The following is a 23887-nucleotide window of genomic DNA, read 5'->3' as shown; positions in this document are numbered from 1 at the left end:
TCGAACCGGTAGCCTCTTGGTGTATGGAACGATACTCAACCCACCAAGCCACACTGGCAGGGCTCAGCATCCTTTTTTTTAATCCATATTGCTCACCATTAGGGAAATCCTATTTCAGAAGCAAAGAAACTTATAATTGTGAAATAAATACAAATTTAAGTAACTGTTCACAGGCACATGACCTCTAAATGTTTGAAAAGTGACTATGAAAAAATACAGATTGTGATGACATAAGTGAGCCTTCATTATATAACTTTGATTCCATTTAGTATAAATAGTGTGATGATGCTTTACTTGCATTTTTTGTGTTACTTTTCAGTTGGACTTTTGGTGATTGAGAAAGTAAATAGGTACTTTACGGAAATGACTCTTTAAGCTCACTCAGGGTTTGTTTAAAAGCAGGCATTGTTTCTAATATACATCTGGAAAAGAAATGTGGAAATATCTGAGAGAGAGCAAGCACGTTTTCTGTGTCTCATGGAAGCACCTGGATTTTCCAGAAATGATGCTGATGTCACACATGTCTGGAAATCCGCACTTCAGGCAAGGACCCTGAGCGACGCCTCCTGCCATCAGCACTTCTCATGAGAAGCAGGGTTTTCTTGGGTTTCGCCACTAGTGGTTTGATCCGTCAGCTTCCTTGGTGGTTTTCTTATTTTAAGTTTTTCTGCACAAGAACAACATGTTCTCACTCCCCTCAAGCCTCATCTTATTCCTTGTATGAAACTGTCACCTGTCTTCACTGTCGTGAGCTCAGAGGAAGCGGGAGTGCTTGGTGAGAGTGCTAACGTCAAAAACATTGTCAAACCCTTTTGGGTGAAGTCATTTTAATCATTAAATGTCCGTGTAAAATATACTGAGTTACTAAAGCTGAAGGTTTCCCTTTAAATGAGACAATTTGGTTATGACTAGGACAAATTTGCAATAATTGCAAAATGTGTGCAATGCCATTAAGTCACACTGAGGTATTAGCCATTTCATTGCCAGGCCTAAAGCAGGGTGGCTCCCTCTTCTTGTTCATTGGTCTCCGGAGAGGGAGCTTCGGAGGGGGGACCAAGTTGCTTAGAGTCTTCCAAGTTAATGAAAGTCTCCTAAAGGTCTCATTTATCTGGATGCCAGTTAATAACTGATGACATCTGGTTGAGGCACTCAAATGGCCATCCCCTAGGGATACAGGTCCGAAATAAACCGTGGAGGTGTTTTCACACCTCAGACTAGACATTTGCGGACTGATGAGGTCAAACCCCAGCCACGTAGCACGATCGACAAATCAGTCAACACCCGGCCCTGGGTAATCGCGGAGGCTGCGTCCTCTGCTGTTCATGCCCTTTGTGGACCATGGTGGTTGGGAGATTCCATCAGATCCCCTCCTTGAGAGGCGTGCCCTCCCCAAAATCATCATTCATCGAAAGTAGGCTGCAGATCATCTCTGCATTTGTGGCAACCCAGGAGTAGGAGGCATTTGTCTCTCCTTATGATGTTCCCTGGAAGAGTTCCACATGGGGAGCCAAGCCATGACGGCAGCTCCTTTATTAAAATATGTGCAGTGGAAATTATGCTAATTAAGCTGCAGTGTAATTATAGACTAGAAAGCTTCTTTGCACTCTGAATTAAATTGTTGTAGATAAATGTGCATTAACTTAATAGTGTGCCGCTAATTGTGAAAGGGAGAGGGGGAGGGAGGTCGGCGGTTCCAGGGTGTTTCAGAGGGGCTGTTGTCCCGGACAGACACTCCCATCAAAGCCCAGGTAACCCTGGGACGAGAATTCTTCCAGCATTTTCCTCTGATTTTCAATCCTACGATTAAAATAGCCGCCAGTGACTAATTAACCCAGTAACTTTATTTGTCTCTGGCATTTACTACAGCAGAGAGTTAAATGTGGTGGCACTTTGCAGCTTTATGTCCTATTCCAACTATATTTGTGGACTTAATTCTTTGTTCTTTATTTGTGCTTTCATGTGCATTTATGATAATTACAAAAATGAGGTAAGGCTCTATCATCCCGAAGTGATTTTGCCATGCTCAGCGAGAGATGTATCCCGGGAAATAAATGCTTTTCACTTAGAATTTTTCAAAGCTCAAATGGTAGTCATATGCCTTTTGTTCCAAAGCTATCAATTCAGAGGATCTGAGCAATATCATCATCATTCTGTGGTTACATGGAGAAAAGGTTAGTTATTTAATCCTTTCAGCTAAAGACTTCTAATACCTGTCAGTAGGTGGGTTTCCTGTGTTCATTGATCAAAGTCACCTGAGCCAGCTAAATGACAGGTATCCTTTTTAAAAAAAAAAAACTTTGAGAATGCATACAGGAATGCAGAGTGATTTTTCAACTAATTTTGGCAAATTTAATGTTCACTTGTCGTCTGAGCAGAATGGCTTGACAGCCAATTGAACAGTACTAGAGAATTCAGAGAAATAAAGATCCAGTAAAGCACTAGGTGTTAAACAGACGTGATGTAGAGAGGTCCCTTACAGAGGGTGTGACTATCCCATAAAAGAATGTGACATGATGTAGAGAGGTCCCTTACAGAAGGTATGACAGTTCAGTAAAAGGGGCTTGTTTTGTGGGATGTCACAACTCACTCTTTCTGTGTTTCCAGGGAACTTGTAAAAATCCCTTTCATTGGTTTTTTCAGCTGGAAAACCAACAAAAATATTGAGATGTGCATCAAGCTTTTACTGATCCCCTAAGTTTCTATTGTCTTACGTATAGATTAGTTCAGACACTAACAATCAATAGCCCTGGATTTTAATTAAAATCTTCTAAATCTTTTCTGACGTATATGTATGTTCTTTACAACATTTATAGAGATTTCTCTTTTGACTTAATAAAATTCAGCTTGTCTGTGTTTTGCTTCTAACATGTCATTACATTTCTTTTGCCAAGGTAGTTTGGCCCAAGATTTTCAGCTTTCAGCCTCACTTCCCTCACCTGTGAACATAACATAAAAACATAATGTACTTTCTCAAAGGATTATAGCAGGGGTTAGCAAACTATACCCATGGGCTAAATTCAGCCCACCACCTATTTTTGTAAACAAAGTTTTATTAGAACATAGTCACGCCCAGTTTTACTTTTCATCTGTGGCTGCTTTTGAGCTATTGCTGCAGACTTGAGTAGTTGCAACAGAGCCTGTATGGCCAACAAAGCCTAAAATATTTCTTTCCTATCCCTTAACAGAAAAGGTTTGCTGTCCCCTAGATTAGAATATTAAATTTATATGTTTGTGTACCATATGCATATGTATGTAGCATGTGTATAAAAGTGTCAGCATAATGCTTGACACATTGACAGCACTCAATATTTGTTCACAGCTTTACATGTTATTTTGTTAAATGCAGTTTTACTTTGTCATTAGAAAATTGGTTGTGAAGAAGATTATTAATGAGATACCATTAAGCCCTCAAACACAATTAAAATATTTTTCTTTGAAAGTATTTTCTAAAGTAAAGGCTTTGTTTATAATTTAAACAGATGTTGCTTATAAGAAAATATATCATGACACTTTCCCTAATGTATCAGTTCCCTAGAGCTGCCATTAAAAATCAGCACCAACTTGGGTGGCTTATAATAACAGAAATGTTTCGTCTCAGTTCTGGAGGCTAGAAGTCTGAGATCAGGGTGTCAGCAGAGCCACGCTCTCTCTGAAGGCTCTAGGGAGGTCCTTCCTTGCCTCTTCCTAGCTTCTGAGGGTTGCAGCCCTTGGCGCTCCTTGCCTTGTGAGTGCACCATTCCAGTCCCTGCCTCTGCAGTCACATAGTGTCTCCCTGACTGACAGCAATGTGCTTTTTCTAGGAACAGTTTCTGAAAGACCTGTTGTTGAAAGGAGTTGGAGGGATCAAGAAAATCAGTCTGTGAATATAAAATGTGCCTATGAAACCTGTGACACCTTTCATAGGTGAACCGTGATTTAAATAACTAACACGGAATACATTTACCACACCTAGATTTCTTGGTTAACTTAGACCTTTGACATAACACTTTTTACCTTACATAGCTTTCTAACATTGTTGGACTAGGGAGTCACTGAGCTGTTTTGTGGTATATAATTTTAGTATTTCAGCTTTAAGTAGTCTTTCAGGAAAGAAAATTGTGGGCCCATTCACGTGCAGATATAGCTACAAAATCCATTAGATTCCACACTTTCCCTTTTTCCCCCCCATTTATTAATGCTAGCTGTAGGTTGAAAAGACTAAAGCCCACTGGCCTCCGTGTGGGTGGAGCCCAGGAGGGTTTGCGCTTGGAGAGTCCCACCCTCCAGAGCCTGAGAAACAAATGGCCCATGGTTAGTTCGGCAGGATCCCAAGTGGCTGCTCTCATATCTGAGCCAGAGGCCAAGTACAAATGCTAACTGACTCTGTCCTCGGGAGAGTTAACTGCCTCTTCAGCTGGTGGATTTTATAACTGAGTATTTGTCAGTCTCCACTGCAAACTGCCAACGCGGACACTGGGTAGCTTGCCAGATCCTAAGCACAGTGTCAGCATGTAACACATAGCAGAATATTCTCTCAGCAGGCTCTGGAGGAAGGAAATCCCAGCATAGAGGCTCAAGCCTGCCCCCTTGTCTTACTTTGGGGCAACACCAAGAGACATGGCCTGGATCCATAAAAGGCTAAGAGTGACCTCACATCTGCGGCCCCATTTCTAATACTTACTTGGTCATTTTGCCTCCATATTTAGACTTTAATTTTAATTTTTTATTAGATGAAATCACCCTAAATCCCTTCTAGGCCAAGGCGAAGTATAAGTGCATACATGCACGTGCATGACTGTGGCATGTTTCATGCTGAAAATGTCAACCCCTGCCTGCATCAACCCGCATATGGAACCAGACCCATCCCTCCAACATGTGTGAGCCGATGTCACTTAAAATCTTCACAGTCCCGCCATCAGACTGGCTGTAATTAGGGGTATGTCAGAATCGATTTAATAACCATCATACGGATTAATTCTTTACCCACTAACTCATCTATTGTATTTCCCAACAACACGAAATTTAATGTTACTTCCTTAATGGTTGCCAGTAACATTATTAACTTTTTTCTCACCTTTTTTTTTTTTAGAACATTGACTGTCCTGTTTTTTACACGTAAAAACTTCCAAATTACATGATACCTAAAATTATTTTTATATTATAAAAAAATAATTGTTTTGTATTCTCATTTGATTTTCACTTGAGAAACAATTTAAAAGTAACACTTTAAAAGTGTCATAATTTCATCCATTACAATGATAATTTGTTATTTAATAGCATCTTATGAGCCAGCCCTCCCAAAGGTCTAACCACCAGGAGGAGTCGTTCTGTCCTTTTAACCTCTCTGCGTGAGTGAGCGTCTGTCTGCCTAGCACGGTTGTACGCCTGCTCTGTTTCTTCTGATTCTCCTCTTCACTTTCTTTTCTCTTTTAATAACTTAGAAGGGTATCCTAGTGTTATTAATTTACATTAAATTAGTTCAACAAGTAGTATCATTTCAATCTAAACCATAAACATTATTATCTTAGAATGAGAGAAGTAGATAAGCTATTTCTGAGCTTAGTGAAATAGATTATATTACAAGACATTTGTTAAGGGATTTATTCTCTCCTTAATCTTTTATTTTTTTATTAAATTAGTTGGGGTGACATTGGTTAATAAGATCATATAGGTTTAAAGTGTAGATTTCTATGAGACATGATCTGTATATTGCATTGTGTGCCCACCGCCCACAGTCAAATCATCTTCCATCACCATATATATGGCTCCTTTACCCTTTACTACCTACCCCCCCACACTCCTAGCTATAAACATTAGAGCAATAAACATTAGAGCACATTGCTCAAGGAAGGGTCATCTCAGCTTGTAATGGAACAGCTTGATGTAGCAAATGCCATACAGAGAGTCACAGATAAGTCGGAGAAGTGAAGTAGTATCTAAATATCTACATTTTAGGACAATTTCCAAGTAGCTTTAAAGAGTGTCTTGTATTCTTTTATGAGATGGTCAGTCAGGTGTGACCACACGAGGAGACAGGAGAGGCTCAGGAAAATGAAGTTCATTATACTCACAAGCCCTGGGGACAAGAGGCCTGGCACACCACGTGGCCACATGGCAGACACCAGAGTGGTCAGGAGGCAGAAGACAGGAGGAGCAAGTTGGCACTTGGGCCACCGCCTTTGTTAGAGTCTCTGTGGGAAAGGCAAGGCAGGATGGGGTGTACAGTGTAGGATTGGCTAGTTTGAATAATTTCAGTGGGCTCTAAACTGTAGGGATGGTCCCTGGTTGCCTGGCCCCTAGCCCTGGGATAATCAAGGCAGAGGACAGTCTGTGGGGTGGGGAGAGGAGGGGAGGCCTGGATGGGTTAGCTTGCATATCAAAGTCATTCTACTAGCTGGACGCCTTGCCCTCTCTAAGATTTGGCTAGCCCCTTAGAGAGATTTGGGCAGTCTCTTCCCAGCCACAGAGGTTTTTTTAAGATGTCAAAAAAATCACAATGCGTAGAAAATTAAAAATATATTCAACACAGTGTGTTTGCCCCTTTAAACATATTAGTGGAAAAGCGCAGGAGATGAACTCCCCTCTGTGCCCACAGTCTTAATGCAGATGAGCTAAATTCTTTCCACTCTGGGGTTCTCAACAACAGATTTATGTTCTTTCTAGATCCTATATTTCTATCGGTGGGAAAGATTTTCACAAAAGACTCTGTTTGGACACATTACATTCTCTTCTAAATAGCTTTAAAATTCTTGTTATGTGGATGTTTTCATTTAGTGGCATAAAAAGTATTCTTGGTTGAAACTGTCCACATAAGAAATGTCCAAATCTGTAAAGAATTTTTATAGGAGTCTGAGTTTATTTGAGCCACACATGCCAGGAAGCAAGATTTCAAATGCTCTGGCAAATGAGTTTTGCAGTTCTTTTTATATACATTTGTAATTAAGGAGGGAAGATAGGAATATTAGGGGAGAAAGCAAAGTGGGGAAATCTCTATGATTGGATTACAGGATGTTAACAGGATCTCGAGTTCCTTTGAGGTGGTTTCTCAGGGGTCTGAAAAACAGGATTACTCAAGACATTCCAAAGGTGTCGTAACCTAGAAGCACAAGAGCAATGGACGAGGCTTGCTTAAGGCAGAGGTAAACCTTTTATAGGCTGGAGGCTGGACTACCCACCACGACCTGCCCAGTTAGGAATTTATGATCAGATCACCCTGGAAGGTTACTTTCAATCAGATATCTTGCAGAGCCCCTTTTTCCAAAACAAATAAACAAATGTAAGATGCTTTAAGAATGGTGTAGCAAAAGTTATTTCTACATGCTATAATTATCTATTCCCATATAACAAACCACCTCAAAACTTAGTGGCTTAAAACAACAGTGCACCGTGACCTCTTGGTTCTCTGGGCACATTGGAATTAGCTGGGAGATTCCACTTGTATTGTGGGAGAGGAAGAAATTTTCTCTACCCTTTAGGTTCTTTTAACTGGTCGCATAATTAAATCTGCGTCAGACAGATTAATAAGAGAAAATAACCAAATTAAATTATGTATGTATGTATGGGAACCCCAGATATATGAGAGAGTTAATGACCCCCACATACAGGAGAGGTTCAGAGACAGAAAGGTAAAGTAAGGCATATGTGACGTCCTGAGCTAAGGATGAGGGAAGAGGTCTGAAGCTTCAGAGGGGAGGAGAGTAATTCTCAGATCTGTAAGAAGAGCAGATGTTCAGTAATTAGATGTTTGCCCTGTCTTATAAGTAGGTCATAAAAAGTTACCTCTGGTGATAAGCCTTATTATGAGTGAGGCCCCTAATTTAAATTCTTCTAGGTAGTTAAGGGAGGGACAGAAGTTTTTCCTGAATCCTCAGGGTCTCCTTTGTCTTCAGCTCAAAATAACCCACATGCCAAACAAGCACATATTGGGGAGGCCCATTTGAACCCCCTCAGTATCCCCATCAGGATGTGGTAAGAGGTTGGTGGACTGCAGTCATCTAATAGCCTCTCCGGGCTGGACGTTGTAGGGAGTAACAGTAATTTCCCTTCCCTTCTTAGTTATTGGCTAGGTCACTCCCCCACCATAATAAAAGACAGATAAACAAGCAAAAAAAAATCAAACAAGTTTATTAACATGTATACCTGATGTATACTTGGGAGACACCCAGAAAAGTAAGTAACTCCCTGAGAATGGCCCAAGACACCACTTAGTGTTTTCAGCTGAAGACAAAAAAGATGATGGGGTTAGGGGTGGCAGAGAGGGTAGCCAGCTATGGAAAGGTAGCAGGAACAGCATGGGAAACAAGGGTGAGGCTTGTTATGCTGATTTAAGTACATGCCTTCTCCATTGCTGAGATTCTACTAATTGAGTCCCTAATACAACTGGGAGACACTTTACAAATGGAGATTTCCTATAAAAGTGTAAATTTCCCTTCCAAAAGGGTAACTTCTACTCCATTGTCAGAGCTTGTCCTAGCTGTAGTTTCTCAGACACAATCAGCTCAAAATAATCCTCATGCCAAAGGTGTTGCACTCTCACGCAGGCAGTTGAAGCCAGTTGACCGGAACACCTGATCCATGTGGCTTGGGCTTCTCACAGCCTAGGAGCTGGGATTTAGGAGGGACTGTCTAGGAGCGAACACCCCAAAGACTGATGTGGAAGCTAATAGGCTTCTTCTGACTTGGCCTCAGAGCCACATTCTATTAGTGCGAGCAGATCACGGTCCAGCCCAGATCCATGGGAAGGACTCCACCTTCTGATGCGAGGAAGGAGCCGGCAGCTCCTTGACTTCCTGCCACACTAAATGTAGCCACCATTCCGGATCTGAGAGAGAGAATTCTTGTTTTCTCTACATATATACATTACACGTACACACACATTTAGAGAGAAAATTTAAGAAATTGTCTCATGATTGTGGGGTTACTGAGTCTGAAATCTGTAGAGCAGGTCAGTGGGCTGGAAACTCAGGCAGGAGTTGAGACTGCAGTTCTCAGATACAATTTCTTTTGGAAACCTCAGTTTTTACTCTAATTGCATGAGGCCCAGACATATTATTGAGGGTGATCTTTACATAAAGTCAGCTGATTAGGGATATTAACCATATCTATAAATACTTTCAAGGCAACACCTAGATTAGTGTTGATTAAATAAGTGGGTAGTGTGGCCTAGCCAAGTTTACATATGAAACTGGCCACCACAATGTCTATAAAAGAGATAATCTGGTTCATAGAGTGCAGATGGATGTGTAGCAGGAGAAAGACTCACGAATCTTCTCATTGGCCAGTCTTTTCTATCGGAGGGAAATCAGAAATAACAAAATAAAAAGAAGTAATGGAAAGGTTATAGAGAAGGTGCAGATCTTTTCTGTTTAAATGAAATTTGCTCAAAACTTCTGAAATCTAAAAATTGATATGCTATTTTAAATGACTTGAGATTCGTGGAGTTGTCTAAAATTATTTTTCTTACCTACCCAAACTGAAGAAGCGTGACTGCTTTTTGCCTTGATGGTGATGAAGGTTATCTTCCGTCTTTCTCTAGCTTTATCTCAGATGCAATGACCTCCTTCCACTCCAAAGATGAAAGAACTACCATGTTTTTTGAAACCTCTTCGATTAAAATAAACAACAACAATTAAAAACCTTTTTGGTGCAAAAGTGAAAAGAGTACACAAAATCGAAACTTACTAAGTTTGGGTTGAGGAATTGCAACGTGGAAGTCTTTCTTGGTTTTCGTAAGGTTTTTCTGTGTGACCTTGAATAATCACCTGCCTAATTGGTGCCTGAGCATACACTTGTTTTGCAAGGTTAACAAGTTAAAGCTTTAAGGGTTTGGGGTGAGCAGATGGAAGCCACTGTGTTTCAGGGGAGAGAGAGGTAAAGAGAACAGGGTCTGAGCCAGCCCCTCCAAATGCCCACAGTTTTGCCAGCTTTGCAGTGTCTGGACCGTGTGTCTGTCACCTTCCTCGCCTGTGGACGATGCAGCATATGCCAGGTTCCCTGATGGGAAGGGTTTTGCGCTGCTGTGATGTCTGGGGTTTATTAGAGGAAATCCATTAAACCTAAGGTACGAGGCAGGCTTCCTGCCCTCACAGTGCCCATGGAAGCAGCACAGGAGCATCTGACTATCAGCAAAATCTAAGGTAGGCCACTCACCAGGTCAGGCGAAGAGCACTATTCACCCAAGGGATGTAACAACCGAAAATGCTGCCCTGGCCGGGTGACATCTTTGGTTGACCAGTGGCCCATACACCAAAAGGGTGTGGATTCCATTCCCAGTCTGGGCTCATACCCAGGTTGTAGGTTCGATCCCTGGTTGGGGTGTGCATAGGAGGCAACCGATTGACATTTCTCTCTCAAATTGATGTTTCTCTCTCTCTCTCTCTCTGTCTCTCTCTCTCCGCCCTTCCTCTCTCTAAAATCAATGAAAACATATCCTCAAGTGAAGATAAAAAATAGATAATGATGATGATAGATGATAGATAGATAGATAGATAGATAGATAGATAGATAGATAGATGATAGATGATTGATAGATGATAGATGATAGATAGATGATGATGATGAAGAAGATGATAGATAGATAGATAGATAGATAGATAGATAGATAGATAGATAGATGATAGATAGATAGATAGATAGATAGATAGATAGATAGATGATAGATAGATAGATAGATAGATAGATGATAGATAGATAGATGATAGATAGATAGATAGATAGATAGATGATAGATAGATAGATAGATAGATAGATAGATAGATAGATAGATAGATAGATAGATAGATATTAAAAAAACAAAATGCTACCCCAGCTCCATTCCTTGATGGAAGCAAGTCTGGAGGGTCTCACGATGATGTGAAAGTACATGAGAAGAGTTATTTAATACAGGGACCTACAGATACCTTTCCTTGCAATTATGTGCAGACTGCCAAGCTGCCTGTAAGGAACCTGCATAAAACAGCCATTCATTCCCCAACAGGTTGTGTTTGAGCACTAACAAGGCCTGGTGTGCCATAGAAGGCCTGCCAGACATCAGGCTGCACTAGGGTGGCTAATGAACTGGAATTTAGCCACTCCACCTGCCACCTTGTGACAGGTGGTTCCCTGTGACTCATGCCAGACTGACGGCTACTCATCCACTTTGCTGCCTGAGCCAAAGGGAACAAGAGGTGACCACTGTGCACCCTCCTCAGCTCTTCCCTCCATGTTCACAGCTGCAGACCAGAACCCACTGAAATGCAGTAAAGGAAACCTGCTCTACCTCTTGGCAGCATTATCAGCAGGAAAGGAGTAAGTGGAGGCCCAGGCATTATGCCCAGAGCGGGTTGGTTTCTATGACCTTTCTCTGGTAGCATCAAATATCTTCCTTACAGTGGAGGGGGTGATTTTGCCCCCCTCCACTCTCAGAGGGATAGTTGGCAGTATCTGGAGACATTTTTGGTTGTTATAACTGGAAGGGATGCTGTTAGCATCTGTTGGTAGAGGCCAGGGTTGTTGCTAAATATCTTACAATGCAGTGAAGCCCCCACTTTCCCCAACCAGGAATCGTCTGACCCAACACCTGTGGTGCCAAGGCTGAGAGTCCCTGTCTTACTCCTGTTCCTGCTCTCTCCTAAGTCCACGCTCAGCCTCCCAGAGGAGGCCCGGGGCCCAGATCACACTGTTCACTGCCTCGTGGACACTCAGTAGATACTCAGTGAATGAATGAGTGCATCGGGGAGGTGTGATAAGCAAGGGAGCAAGTAACTACTAAGTTACCACTTACATGATATGTGCACATCTGTCCTTGTTAGTGTTTTCATCTTGGAAATATTTTTATCTTGCAATGTTTCGTGTGTTCATTGAGTGCCTACTCTATATAAGCTAGCATGTAGCACCAGGAGATTTAGAATTCGTTAAAAATAGCACAACTCCTGCTCCCTGGCATTTACTTCTCTAGTTGGGAGAAAACTGTCATACTGTCATTAACCAATTACGCTGAGAAGTGTAAACTTTCAGTGCGACAGGTGCTGCAAATTCTCTGTCACCACATGAGAAACTAGGGAAATTTCTGTGGTGTCAAGAACTAGACGGCATTTCCTCCAGACTGGTGTGACTCTCTAGGTCAGAATATCAAGATGGTATTTTGAGTATCTGTGTTAATATACCAATATCACCTGTGGGTACTACAACTTCTTTGTCATCAGGGAAGGGCTTTAGCAGGTGCCGGATGCCTGAGCACCTGAGCAGACTAGCATTTGCCCAACAGATGGGAAGTGGGCCAGGTTGGCAGTGGAGGTGACACTGTTAGGCCCTGTGGGAAACTACAAAAGCACAGCTGGGGGAGGAGACCAGACCACCTATGGGGGCCATTTTGAGCAAAGTGACAGAGCACATGTGGAGAGATCCTAGAAGGTCAGGCAGATGCTCTGGTTTGCCTTTAGCAGCGTTGCAGTGGTGGTGACATGCAGGGAAAACGGGCTTCCAGCCCCGAGTGAGGGAGCCTATTAGAAAACATCACAGTTTGCAAAGCACAAGATAAAGAGGCCATGGGCCGTGGCTCCCGCAACGGGACCATGCTGGAATTGAATTTACAGTTCTTGTGTCTGACTGCATGCTGCTCGTTCAGAGGGAGAGAGGAGCTTAAAACCACTCTTATTTGCAGTCATATTTTCCCTCCAACAGTTAATGAAGAAATAGTCCCCTATAAATATTTGTGTTTTCCTAAGAACAATGACTGCCCTCCCTTCATCTTCATCTGATTAGATGGATCTTTTATGTTCTTGGCAACTTTATGGATTTTGCATTTCAGAGAAAATGAGGCAAGACTCAATTTTTACTTGTTATAATGCTATGATGATTTTAGTTCTAAGAGTCTTTTTCTAAAATATTTAATGATTCCCCAGCTGCTAAACAAAGACAAAAAATGCTAGGATCCAAAGACACTGTTTTTGTCACACACTTGCCTGCCTGATGTTCTGGTTGGGTTGTGTGGAAATCCAGCAAGTACCAAGTCTGCTATCTGGGAAGGGTGTTCTCAATTAATTGGAGGCCCAACTATAGTGGAGAGGAGCCCAGACCGGGGGTGCTTGCTGCAGCTGGGATGGCTAGTGTCTTCCATAAAGTAAGGTTTGGTTCTGTTCCCCACCTCCACTCCAAGTTTCCTTCCCTGCTTCTATTTAACCACAAAAAAAGTATGAAATCGCACAATAGGCAATACTCTTAAAGCCTCAAATATTGCTGAGACTTAGAACATAAGTAGGTCAAGGCATATTTAGAAAAACTCTTAGGTGGCACACACATATATAATAGGGGATGAACGGAAGATGTTTAAAACTTATCCCTAAACTTTTAGCTCTGGCATCATCCAGAATACAAGTTTTAAATAACAATAACAACGTAAACCACTCAGGGCTACTCTGAGGCTGAAGAGACTCCCCTGAATTCTCAGTGTTTTTCACCTTAAGTTGTGCGTTCTGCACTTTATGTCTGGACTATTGAAATGGGCTCAATAGTTCAATCAATCATAATTATTTTCAGATATGCAAAGGAAAATAGTACCTGCTTCTCCTAGCTCAGAGAAATATTTCATAGGTCTTACATATTTCTGTTTGAAGTTATAAAAACAAACTTTCTTGAACAGATCTTCTGCTTTCTTATTTTCACATCCACTGACATAGAACAAGCCTGAACACTCTCATAACTGGAGGAAATGCGCATTTCCTGTAACCTAGTGGAAGAAGCTGGCTTTGAGATCTTGCCGCTGAGCATAGTCTGTACTCTGATACCTATTGAAGTGACAGTCAAACACTCCCTGAAAATCACTAGAAAATTTGAGTGTGCTCAACTCTGTTGTGCACAATAGGAAAGCGTTCTTTGCACTAACTGATTAAATTCCTCCTTTGTGCCCACAAATTCCAACTTTCTCAGCCATTCCTGAGAGCCACAGCCATGGGAGGAGTGCGCTCTGCTCCATGTGACCAGCATAAGCTATGGACTCCTTAAAACCCAAGGTGACTCTTGGGGCTTCCTTTCACCAACTTTGGGCAAGTCACTTAAACTCTCTGAACCTCAGTCTCCTCATCTAAAGTAAAGATCATTATAGACCCTACTGCAAAGAGTCACTGGGAAGAGAACTACAATTTCTGATCACTCCAGTGCAGTCAACCCTAGAAAAAGGTGCTTGTTGCCTTCACCTGAGAGCAGAGCTTTCATGTCACTGAGTTCATTTGCTTTTTGTGGCTCTCATGTTTCTCACGTGGTTTCTTGTTCTGCCCTGTAAGTCCATAGAGCCCAACAAAGACCCTGGAGAAAGGCAGGAAGTAGGTATAAGTAAGTCCTTCAAAATCAAATGCAAGAGTGAAAACTTTAACTGCAATTTGAGACATGAAGAGCATGCCGAATATAATAAGTTTTTGCAGTAATGCCACTGATGTGGTATTTTTGTCGTGAGCATTGAAGGATTCCATTGTACATATATAGATGCTCTTGCTAAGGTTAAAGGAAAAGGCAATTTTAAATGTTGGTATCTTCCCCAAAACCTTCCATAAGCATCTTCTCAATACATAAAGAGCCATTAAGGAATGTTATGATTTAGGTCTTTAAAAGTCATAAATTATGCATTTCAAATATTCATCAAAGGAAAAATTGTTACCCATGAGGAAGAATATTTTCTGAAATTACAAGTATTTATGTTTCATTGAACTCATTGACTGTGCCACCTAATTGAAATTCTAAATTTAAATCTCAAATATAAATTTTCTATTCCTATATAAATGAGTTCCCCTTTTCCCAATACTTCTTCATTCTGCTAAACTCTTTATTTAGGTTTAGATCACAGCTACTAGAAGGACCTTCATTTACCCCTGTTTCCAAACTGTGTTCCAAAGTGCCCCAGACAACACAGCAAACTCAGGGGGCCTCCTCAGGATAGTGTCAGTTGTCAAGGGGAACACAACTTCTGTGGGACCAACGGAAGCATGAGCTTAAATTAGTTCAGTGTCAGAATTCAGTTGTGTCACATGTCTTTTGATGTCATAACTTTGCAAGAGCTTTCTGTCATAGAAAGCAAAGACCGCTGAAAATCAGTATGAGAGGAGCTGAAGTTGTGCGGGGCCCCCAAAACACAAACTTGTTAGGACATAGATGATTCCTAAGCGGTTTGCACCTGACTACCTAATAAATGGAACTGCCAGGTGTATCTGTTGGCCCAGGGGCACAGATATGGAATTTTCCAGTATAATGGCATACAGCTGGCCTGTTCATACACCTTTCACCCATAATCTGGAAGGACTACTAATAAATATTCATTGTTGGTTATTCTACTCAAAATGAAAGGCGAATATATCCTCTATATTTTATATTTAGAAACACCCAGACACCAGATATGGAGGCAAATTAATAGTTTTATAGCAATGAAATATGGTAAAAGAAAATACCTGTGGATAAAATATCTGAAAATCTTACAGATGACCCTGTGAGCCAGTACACAGGGCTCTGCAGTTATATAAAGTGCAGCTCCACCCATTTATTGTGTTCAGTCACTTCTCACAAAGAAAAAATAAATCTGTGCGACAATTAGTTATTGAATTAGCCCTCTTAAAAGCCAAATGATTTCTTTCCTTGTGGCTTTAGTTTGTTGCTGTGAAGATAGAATGGAAAATGTTTGTCTAATGAATAAAAAATCTTTAGTGAGGAAACCATATTCTTAGTTAGTGAAAAAGATAAAAGAAATAATGTATGCTTTTCGTATTTGCATAAATAAAACTATATTTATCTACAAAACGATATTTATCTACCACTTGCTCATTTCCCATAATCAGACCTATTCCATTTGCCCTGTTCTCCCATCTTTCCCATTTTAAATTATAAAGATCTTTGGCAGCAATAACAGAAAATATCTTTAAACTCATTGCAAACTTTTCAATTAAGTTTCAGATTAATCACAGACACTCTAACTGAGAGGTTACACAAAGGTAATAAAAGCCTAGTCTAAGACTTTATCAATGGGTAGAAATTAAAGGTAATTGGATACGATTATCTTGAAATGAATACCTGCTTTTTTTGTTACTGCACATTATAAAGAAGCTTGCTAATGTATTCAGTTGCACAGATACGGAATTTTCCAGTATAATGGCATACAGCTGGCCTGTTCATACACCTTTCACCCATAATCTGGAAGGACTACTAATAAATATTCATTGTTGGTTATTTTACTCAAAATGAAAGGTGAATATATCCTCTATATTTTATATTTAGAAACACCCAGACACCAGAAATGGAGGCAAATTAATAGTTTTATAGCAATGAAATATGGTAAAAGAAAATACCTATGGATAAAATATTTTTTTGCATTTAATGTGTAGTAATGAGAAATAATTGTGAATGGCCACTTGGACACTCTAATTCTTTTTATCTAATATTAAGAGGTGTGCCCAAATATTCATAGCTTCTTCATAATTTCTTTAAGGGAAAAGTCAAACAAGAAACCTAGACAGATGTGTTTTGACATGGGCACTGGTAACTATAGACGGAACTAAATGTTCATAGTGTGTGTTTGTTTGTTTAACTTTTCTAGCAACTAAGCAGCAAACCCAAAAATGTCTTCTTCCATCCCTACTGCATTTCAGGTAACAACGACAAAAAAAAAAAAAGCTAAGAACATAATGAAGTCACTAATCAGTAGTTACAAGTGTCATACCCGTCAAGGGTGCAGAGAAAGTTAGTCTGGCTTCATGGAGACACCCATGCTTCTTCCCTTCCCTTCCCTTTCATTCTTGGTGTTTTGGCATCATGCTGACAAAGCTTAAGGACACCATTTCATCCCCAGCACAGCGCTTGCACAGAGGCAGCCAGTCCTGCAGGCGCGGGTACCTTCGGCACCTTCCCTCTCCCTCCGGCCCGGGCCTCCCACTGGCGGGACAGAGAAGAGTAGCCCAGCGGCCGGGAGCTCGCCAGGCAGCCGCCGGGGCCCCGGGTTCTGCTTTTAAGCATAAACAGTTTCATAAACAACATCACACAGGGCATCACACCCTGATGATGATAGATCAATACAAAACCAAGATCCCTCCATAATTACGTCTGAGCGCAGGCAAAAACGAATGCTGTGTGAACCACGGAACTGGTGAAAGTAGCCACCCGCCCTGGGTAATGGGGACGACTTGTTTCTCCACCACGTTTAACCCTTGCTCTGTTCTTCCCTCCTTCTAGAGAAGGGGGGGGGGGGAGTAAATGGTGATGGGAGAAAAAGAAGAAAAAGTAAAATAAAAAATATGTATATTTTTTTAAAAGACTATTTAAGATACTCAGTCACAGGATTTCCCACACATCCTGGTAGCAGCCAGTTCAGAACGAAGCCCTGCTCCCTTGAATGTGCCCCAAAGCACCTAACACAAGCCCCAGTTCTAGGCTAGTCTAACATCGTCTTACTGAAATGCCTCAGAGTCCCACGGCATGGACTTTCTTTTCTTGTTAGGAGCAGTAAGTCCAGCTTTGTTCAACCACGCATGAGACCCTGGTGGTCTTGGCTGGAAGAGATTGGCATGGGTAGCAATTTGATTTTTGAAGTATACTCTTCCTGAATATCACCCCCTTGCACCACGTGACCCTATGTCCATTAAAAATTAATCCATAAAACCGTAAGAATAAATGCTCTTGCCTGGCCGGCGTGGCTCTGCAGTTGAGCATCGACCTAGGATCCAGGAGATCCCAGTTCCATTCCCCGTCAGGGCACATGCCCAGGTTGCGGGCTCCATCCCCAGCAGGGGGAGTGCAGGAGGCAGCCAACCAATGACTCTCTCATCATTGATGTTTCTGTCTCTCTCTCCTTTCCTCTCTCTCTGAAATCAATAAAAATATTTTTTTAATTAAAAAGAATAAGTGTTCTCTTCCTTCTTAGAGAACATGTATTTTATATTAGATAATCCTGCTCCCACATCATTGCCTACAACAAACCAAACAGGAACCAAGAGGCTGGATGCATGCAGAGCAGACAAATGATGAGAAATCTTGGCTCAGTGTAACTTTGAATAAGCTTTGAATCTAGATGGTTGACCATCAGGTTCCATGTAGTGACTTGCTTGTGACCTTGGTCAAGTCACTAAACCGTTTACCTGACTTGTCACTCTACACAGTAAGCATGCCGAATGCTGGGTAAGGTGACTCCCTGTTCTACAGTGTAAAGAATATCCAATAAAATGCATATGCTAAAGCTATCTTAAACACCTTTCTTATGTGGTACCTTTCTAGACCATATTTTGTTTGATTTTATTGAGACTTTCTTTAAAGGAAGTACCTCTGCTCAAAGTTGTCTGAATACAGTTGGGTTATGATTCTTTGGAGAACTAAGGTGACAAAGCTGAAATTGTGTATCTGAAACATGCTACAAAACATTTGTAGGACTAAAATCAACCATGGATATCACTAAGTAATTGCTATCACCAAGACTGGACTCTGGTTAGCAATCAGCCCTCACAACATACATTGTAAAGATACTCTCAGGTGCGTGGGACAGGTTCTCACTTCCAGAAACATAGAGCCATGTGTGGAATCTTAAGAAACAGTGTTCTTGCATTTAGAATGCATCTGCTATATAATCGTGGCTTCTCTTAGAAGTTCCGAATATTTTCAGAAACAGAATCATTAAAAGCACTATTTTTATTTTTTCACAGAGAAGTGTCAAGTGATACGGTTACCTAATTTATAAGAAAGTGTGCTCCAGTCTGTGATTTATACACAGTATATTTCCAGTCCGTTATTTAACATTGCTCCCTTTTATGTACATACTGTATGTGTACACACACATGCACACACACACACACACACTAAAATTTCTGAGGGTGACCATGGCCTTTCTCCCCTTTTCTCAAATTCTTGCTCTCATCCTGAGCCAAAATCCTGATCTTCTTCTGACATCACTGTTGCTTATACAGACCTGAATCGTGCCCCCCTAACCCGGATCTTGGCCACAAAATCCCTCTTCTTGCTCTCACTCAAGGTTCACAGGTCCAGTTGACTTTCGAAGAAGCATGATGGTCAGTTAACTTTAAAATAGGTACATAGTCATAGAATATAAACGTTTTCCATAAAGTCATTATGGCTTACAGGGTAAAGTTTATGGCTGATAATTTGTTGTTTTTTCCTGTGGGCTCTTATCAGCAAACAGAGCCTGTTAGGATTTCCAAGGCAATTGAATTCTTACATGTATGAGATTAGTTTTTTATTGTGGAGTATATTTTTATTGAACAAGTCTAGTCTAGTGTAAATAAATAAATAAATAAATAGTATTTTAAAGTTAATTAATACCAAATAGGCATTAAAAAAACAATTGATAATATTATTTGTAATCTAATAGCCTTTTAGAATATTTAGGTTTTCAATAGAAGCCGAAATTCACTGGTACTTAAACTACATGTGATTTATTTTATTTATTTATTTTAATATGTCTCTATTGATTTCAGATAAAGGAAGGGAGAGGGAGAGAGATAGAAACATCAGTGATGAGAGATAGAAACATCATTGATCAGCTGCCTCCTGCACGCCCCCTACTGAGGATGGAGCCCACAACCTGGGCATGTGCCTTGACCGGGAATCGAACTGGGATCTCGTGGATCCTAGGTCAATGCTCAACCTCTGAGCCACGCCCAGCCGGGCAAACTACATACGATTTAAAATGATAAGTAATAGCATAAATTTTGGCTAATCATTTTACATTATTTTCCCTTTCCACTCCAATAAATTGAAGTCAGAGAAGTCCATTGCTTGGCCAAGATTAATTTAAGGTACCCAGTACCCATAATCATTTAGAAATAACCAATTTCTAATTATTTTACTATTTCTCTCCACTTCAGCAGAAAACTTGCTAGTTGAAATTCTTCCTTCTTATTCTGAAGTAATAGATGCCAATCCCCAAAAATGGGGTCCTAGTGAGACCAACCCACCCACTGGCCCCAGGTTGGGCCTGAGAGATGAGATAGAGCTTTGGGGAGACGAGTAGAGGGTGCCTATCAGAGGGACTCACGGAGCTTCTCTTTCCCCGCACATTCATATGCCACCCATCGGAAATCCTACTGACTCTGCCTTGAATGCATCCAGACTCCCTTGCCTCTCAGCATCCTCTGCTGGGCCACAACCAGTCCTCACCCGCTGGTCTTCTCACCTGGAGCGAGCACACCCCTGTCTCGATGCTTGTCACCGCTCACCTTTCCGAAACATTCCCTCTACCTGCCATTACCTTTAGGTGTCTGCTCCAAGGTCACCCTCTCAGTGAGGTCTTTCATAGCCACTACATTTACAGCTACAACCCCCACACTACACGCACCTCACTGCTTCTAATGCTTATGATGCAGTTTGGGGAGTTACATCTCAAAATGTTAAGCTTGAAGAAAGCCGTTTCTTTCTAAAAACTAACAACTGAGCTTGCTTTCTAGACAGTTGTAATTCTAAGTGTAACTGTTTATATAAAAGCACAGGATGTTTTTAAATGGGATTAACCATCTAGGGCAGCTTTTTGTTTTGGTTGCAAACTCTTTACAACTGAGGATTAAGACATTCAGTTTCCACATGTTTATCATTGAATAGGTTCTCGTTGGTCAACAAAAATTAAAATATCTCTATTTTTTCATTACAAAAAATCCTTTAACATTTTTATGACTACTACCTCTGTACCCCTTAGCCCTATCAACAAAACCAAATCAAAGGCCACCTCATGGTTCTGGATGTAAAAATGAAAGCTAGTATGGTCTTTAAAACTTTTTGTTAAGAGTTTAAAAGTTTACAAATGAATGAGATTTTCATAAGTCTAAATAATGGCCTTACAGCCCGGCCCCCAATGGAAATGATCAACGTGAGCAGCTCCCCTCTGCCGGAAAGCTTTGCCCAAAATCACATTTTGGATTCCTGAAGGCTCTGGCTGTCCTGGGCTCTGGCTGTCCTGGGCTCTTTTCGGTGCAGAAGGGAATGTGATACAGTGTTGTGACAGTGCATCAGCTCTTTTGTGTCAGTGCCAGCATAACACAGGAACGAATCTCACACTGTTTGCTGTTTAGCTCTGCGCTGAGCACATTGTAGTTTTAACAACCCAGATAGTCCCTATAAGAGTGAGGATTTAGTCACAATATTGTTGGTCTGTGTGACAAGTTCTAATGGAGAAAAGGTTACATTTGCATATTCTCCAGTTCCATTAACATTTCTAAAGTGAAGCCCAGTAACAAATGAGATAGGAGTTTGGCATCTTTAGGAAATCTTAGATGGTTCTCATCTCTGACTCTTTTCTTCTTCATCTAGGTACATTAAATTCTTGACATTTCTTGAGGGCCCACACTGTGTGCCAGACAGTGCTCTAAGGGGTTCTTATATATTATCTCTAATCATCCCAATACTCCAAGGTAGGAATCATTATCTCACTGTGACTGATGGACTCAATGAACATGTATTCAGAGAAAACCTCGCATTCCAGGAGTAGAGATTCTGCAGCAAAAAAGACTTCTGAGTTTTTGAATTGCTGACAAGACCTTCCTTACCCAAATATTATTTTTAAAAATCCATACCCCAAAATGGATTTGACTTTTTTGTTGTTGACACTATTACAGATATCCCCCATTTTGCCCCCTTTGACCATCTCCCCCTAGCCCCCACCACCCCTCCCCTGGCCTTCACCACTCTGTTGTCTGTTTCCATAATCTTTCTTTTGACCTATGATTGAGGAGCTTGGATCTCTTCTTTGATCCTTTGGAGTGTCCATCTGTTCTGTCTGAGTTTGCCGGGGGCGGGGGTGTATACATCCACACAAGCACATTTGCATGCATGTGAGCAGGGACTGTTCCCCTAGAGGTCTTGTGCAAAGATGTTCTTGATGTTTGCCATATAAACCTAATAGAACCATTCAGTCTGGTTAATAAAACAGGCTGAGATGAATTCTTTACTGATCACTTTCCAAAGCACAAGCTTACCTGAATTCATCCTAGCCATCCAGTGTCTTTACATGGCACTTCTCATTTTAATTTACAGGTATTCTGTAGATTTTTTAAAAACTTGTGCAAAGAATGTAATTTTAGGAGGCTGCTGTTTAAAGAAGAGGGACTGTGTTCTCTCGCTATTGCAGAGGTGGTTTAGAATCATGCAACAAAAGGAAATTAAATTAAAAAGGAAGATAGGCTTCCTGTGTTTTAATCCATAATTGTCCTCTACTGTGATCACATAGCCAAGAAAAAGTCAATAGTTTATCTGTTATCAGCAATCACTTAATTATGTTTTGTAGCAAATGCATTCCTATACTATATGCGTCCTTTTGTAAATGCGTGTGTGCCTAACATTTTAGGTATGTTTATTAAGTACTCAGTGCATATTAAATTGAATGCTTTATATTTCCAATAAAAGCTAAGCCAGTTCTAAAGGAACCGTAATTCAAGTGTCTTCAGCAGCTGTAAGGGAGACACCAGCGTGTTCCAAGATTGGCTTGGCAGCCTCTGCGAGTTGTGAGAAAGGAAAGATAAAGGGAACAGGTTAGAATCTACGAGGAAACTGTAACCTTTGTCTGTTCCTTTTTCCCTCTCATTTTTCATGACGCTTATGCTCAGATGACAGCCCTGACCTGGCATCAGTAGGATGTATGCTTTCGAGTTGTTTCCCCAGGAGCAGAGCGGCCGTTGCGAAGCCTTCCCATTTCTCTCCCTCACCATCCTTCAGATAAACAGTGCGCTTTTGTGGCTCGTGGGGTCAGGTTTTTTATCTGTGGCCTCAGAGGTTGCTTTTTTATTTCTCTGTTTAAAAAATTGGCTTCCCGTTACATGAATAGAATCCGAACAGTTGGCCTCTTAGCTTGATATTGTAACTGGTTGAACTGATTGACGTCATAAAAAATACTTATTTGTGGAATGGTGCAGTCAGCCTTATGTTTTAGAAGGGATTTAAATATCTTAAAGCGTATTTCTTTAAGTTAAATAAATAGCCAGCTTCTTGGTGTATCTAAGACAGAAAAAGAAGACTACAGGAAAAGACTGTACAATGCATTAAAGTTATCATCATCATGTGAATGCTCTTAACTCTTCAAATAAATAATTTCCTTCATAAAATCTCTTTGTTGGTACACTTTTATCCCCAGAGAATCATTTTAAAGAAGAGATAATAACAATAATGATAACCATAAAAATAATAATGACATTAATTACTATTATGACACTTTGAGTTGATTGGACCCATTTGGTCATGTTTTCTCTTTTCTGATAATTTAGCTAAATACTCTATAGGAATCAGCCTGTTGTAATAATATATTAGAAAATAAATGTGACCTTATAAATTATCCTCTTAAGCCCAAATGAAAAGTGCATATATTAACAAAATCAGGCACCAAGTTGTCATTTTTTTCATAATTTTCATAAACGTAACTTTAGTTGATACAGGTAAGATAATATATGTATACACACTCTCACATGTGTACAAACCATTGACTTAAGGAAACCTTTTTAAGTGGGTTCGTGTGTAAGAAAACCAGAACATTCGCTTGTGAAATATACTCATGTAAAGTGAACTGAAGGTTGACGGTGTGGCAGGACGTATCTCATGTTCTCCTGCCTTCCTTTTGTTCAGAGAATTTGGATGGAGAGACCCAGAACTTCCTGAAGTGATTCAGATGTTGCAGCATCAGTTTCCCTCGGTCCAGTCCAACGCCGCCGCCTATTTACAGCACCTCTGCTTTGGAGACAATAAAATTAAAGCCGAGGTAAGCGCTGCCGGATTCTCCAATGGCCAGGGCCAGATTCGTCATCATTGAGGTTTTTAGAGGAATATTACAAGGGGAAAGAAATAAGAAAACTAAAGTTTGAAAACTTTGATCCATAGACAAGACTGAAACAGCACTTTCCATCTCATTAATTGTCATGCCTATCACACGTTCTCCTATTTTAATATTTGAATACTGGGAAATAGAGGGCCCAGG

General features: G+C 40.7%; 1 protein-coding gene across 3 annotated transcripts in view; it reads left to right on the top strand.

Moving 5' to 3' along the window:
• CTNND2 (catenin delta 2) overlaps positions 1–23887 on the top strand; it is a 688120-nt gene that overhangs the window by 470574 nt on the left and 193659 nt on the right. For all 3 annotated transcript variants that reach the window (XM_081131846.1, XM_081131845.1, XM_081131844.1), the window contains one exon: positions 23539–23671. In XM_081131846.1, the coding sequence (XP_080987972.1) occupies positions 23539–23671 (133 nt within the window). The remainder of the gene's footprint in view (positions 1–23538; positions 23672–23887) is intronic.

This window comes from Miniopterus schreibersii, assembly GCF_964146895.1.
Source record: "Miniopterus schreibersii genome assembly, chromosome: 3".
In the NCBI taxonomy this organism is placed as follows: Eukaryota; Metazoa; Chordata; class Mammalia; order Chiroptera; family Miniopteridae; genus Miniopterus; species Miniopterus schreibersii.
The sequence above is the reverse complement of the archived record's forward strand: the minus strand, read 5'-3'. Positions and strand labels throughout refer to the sequence as shown.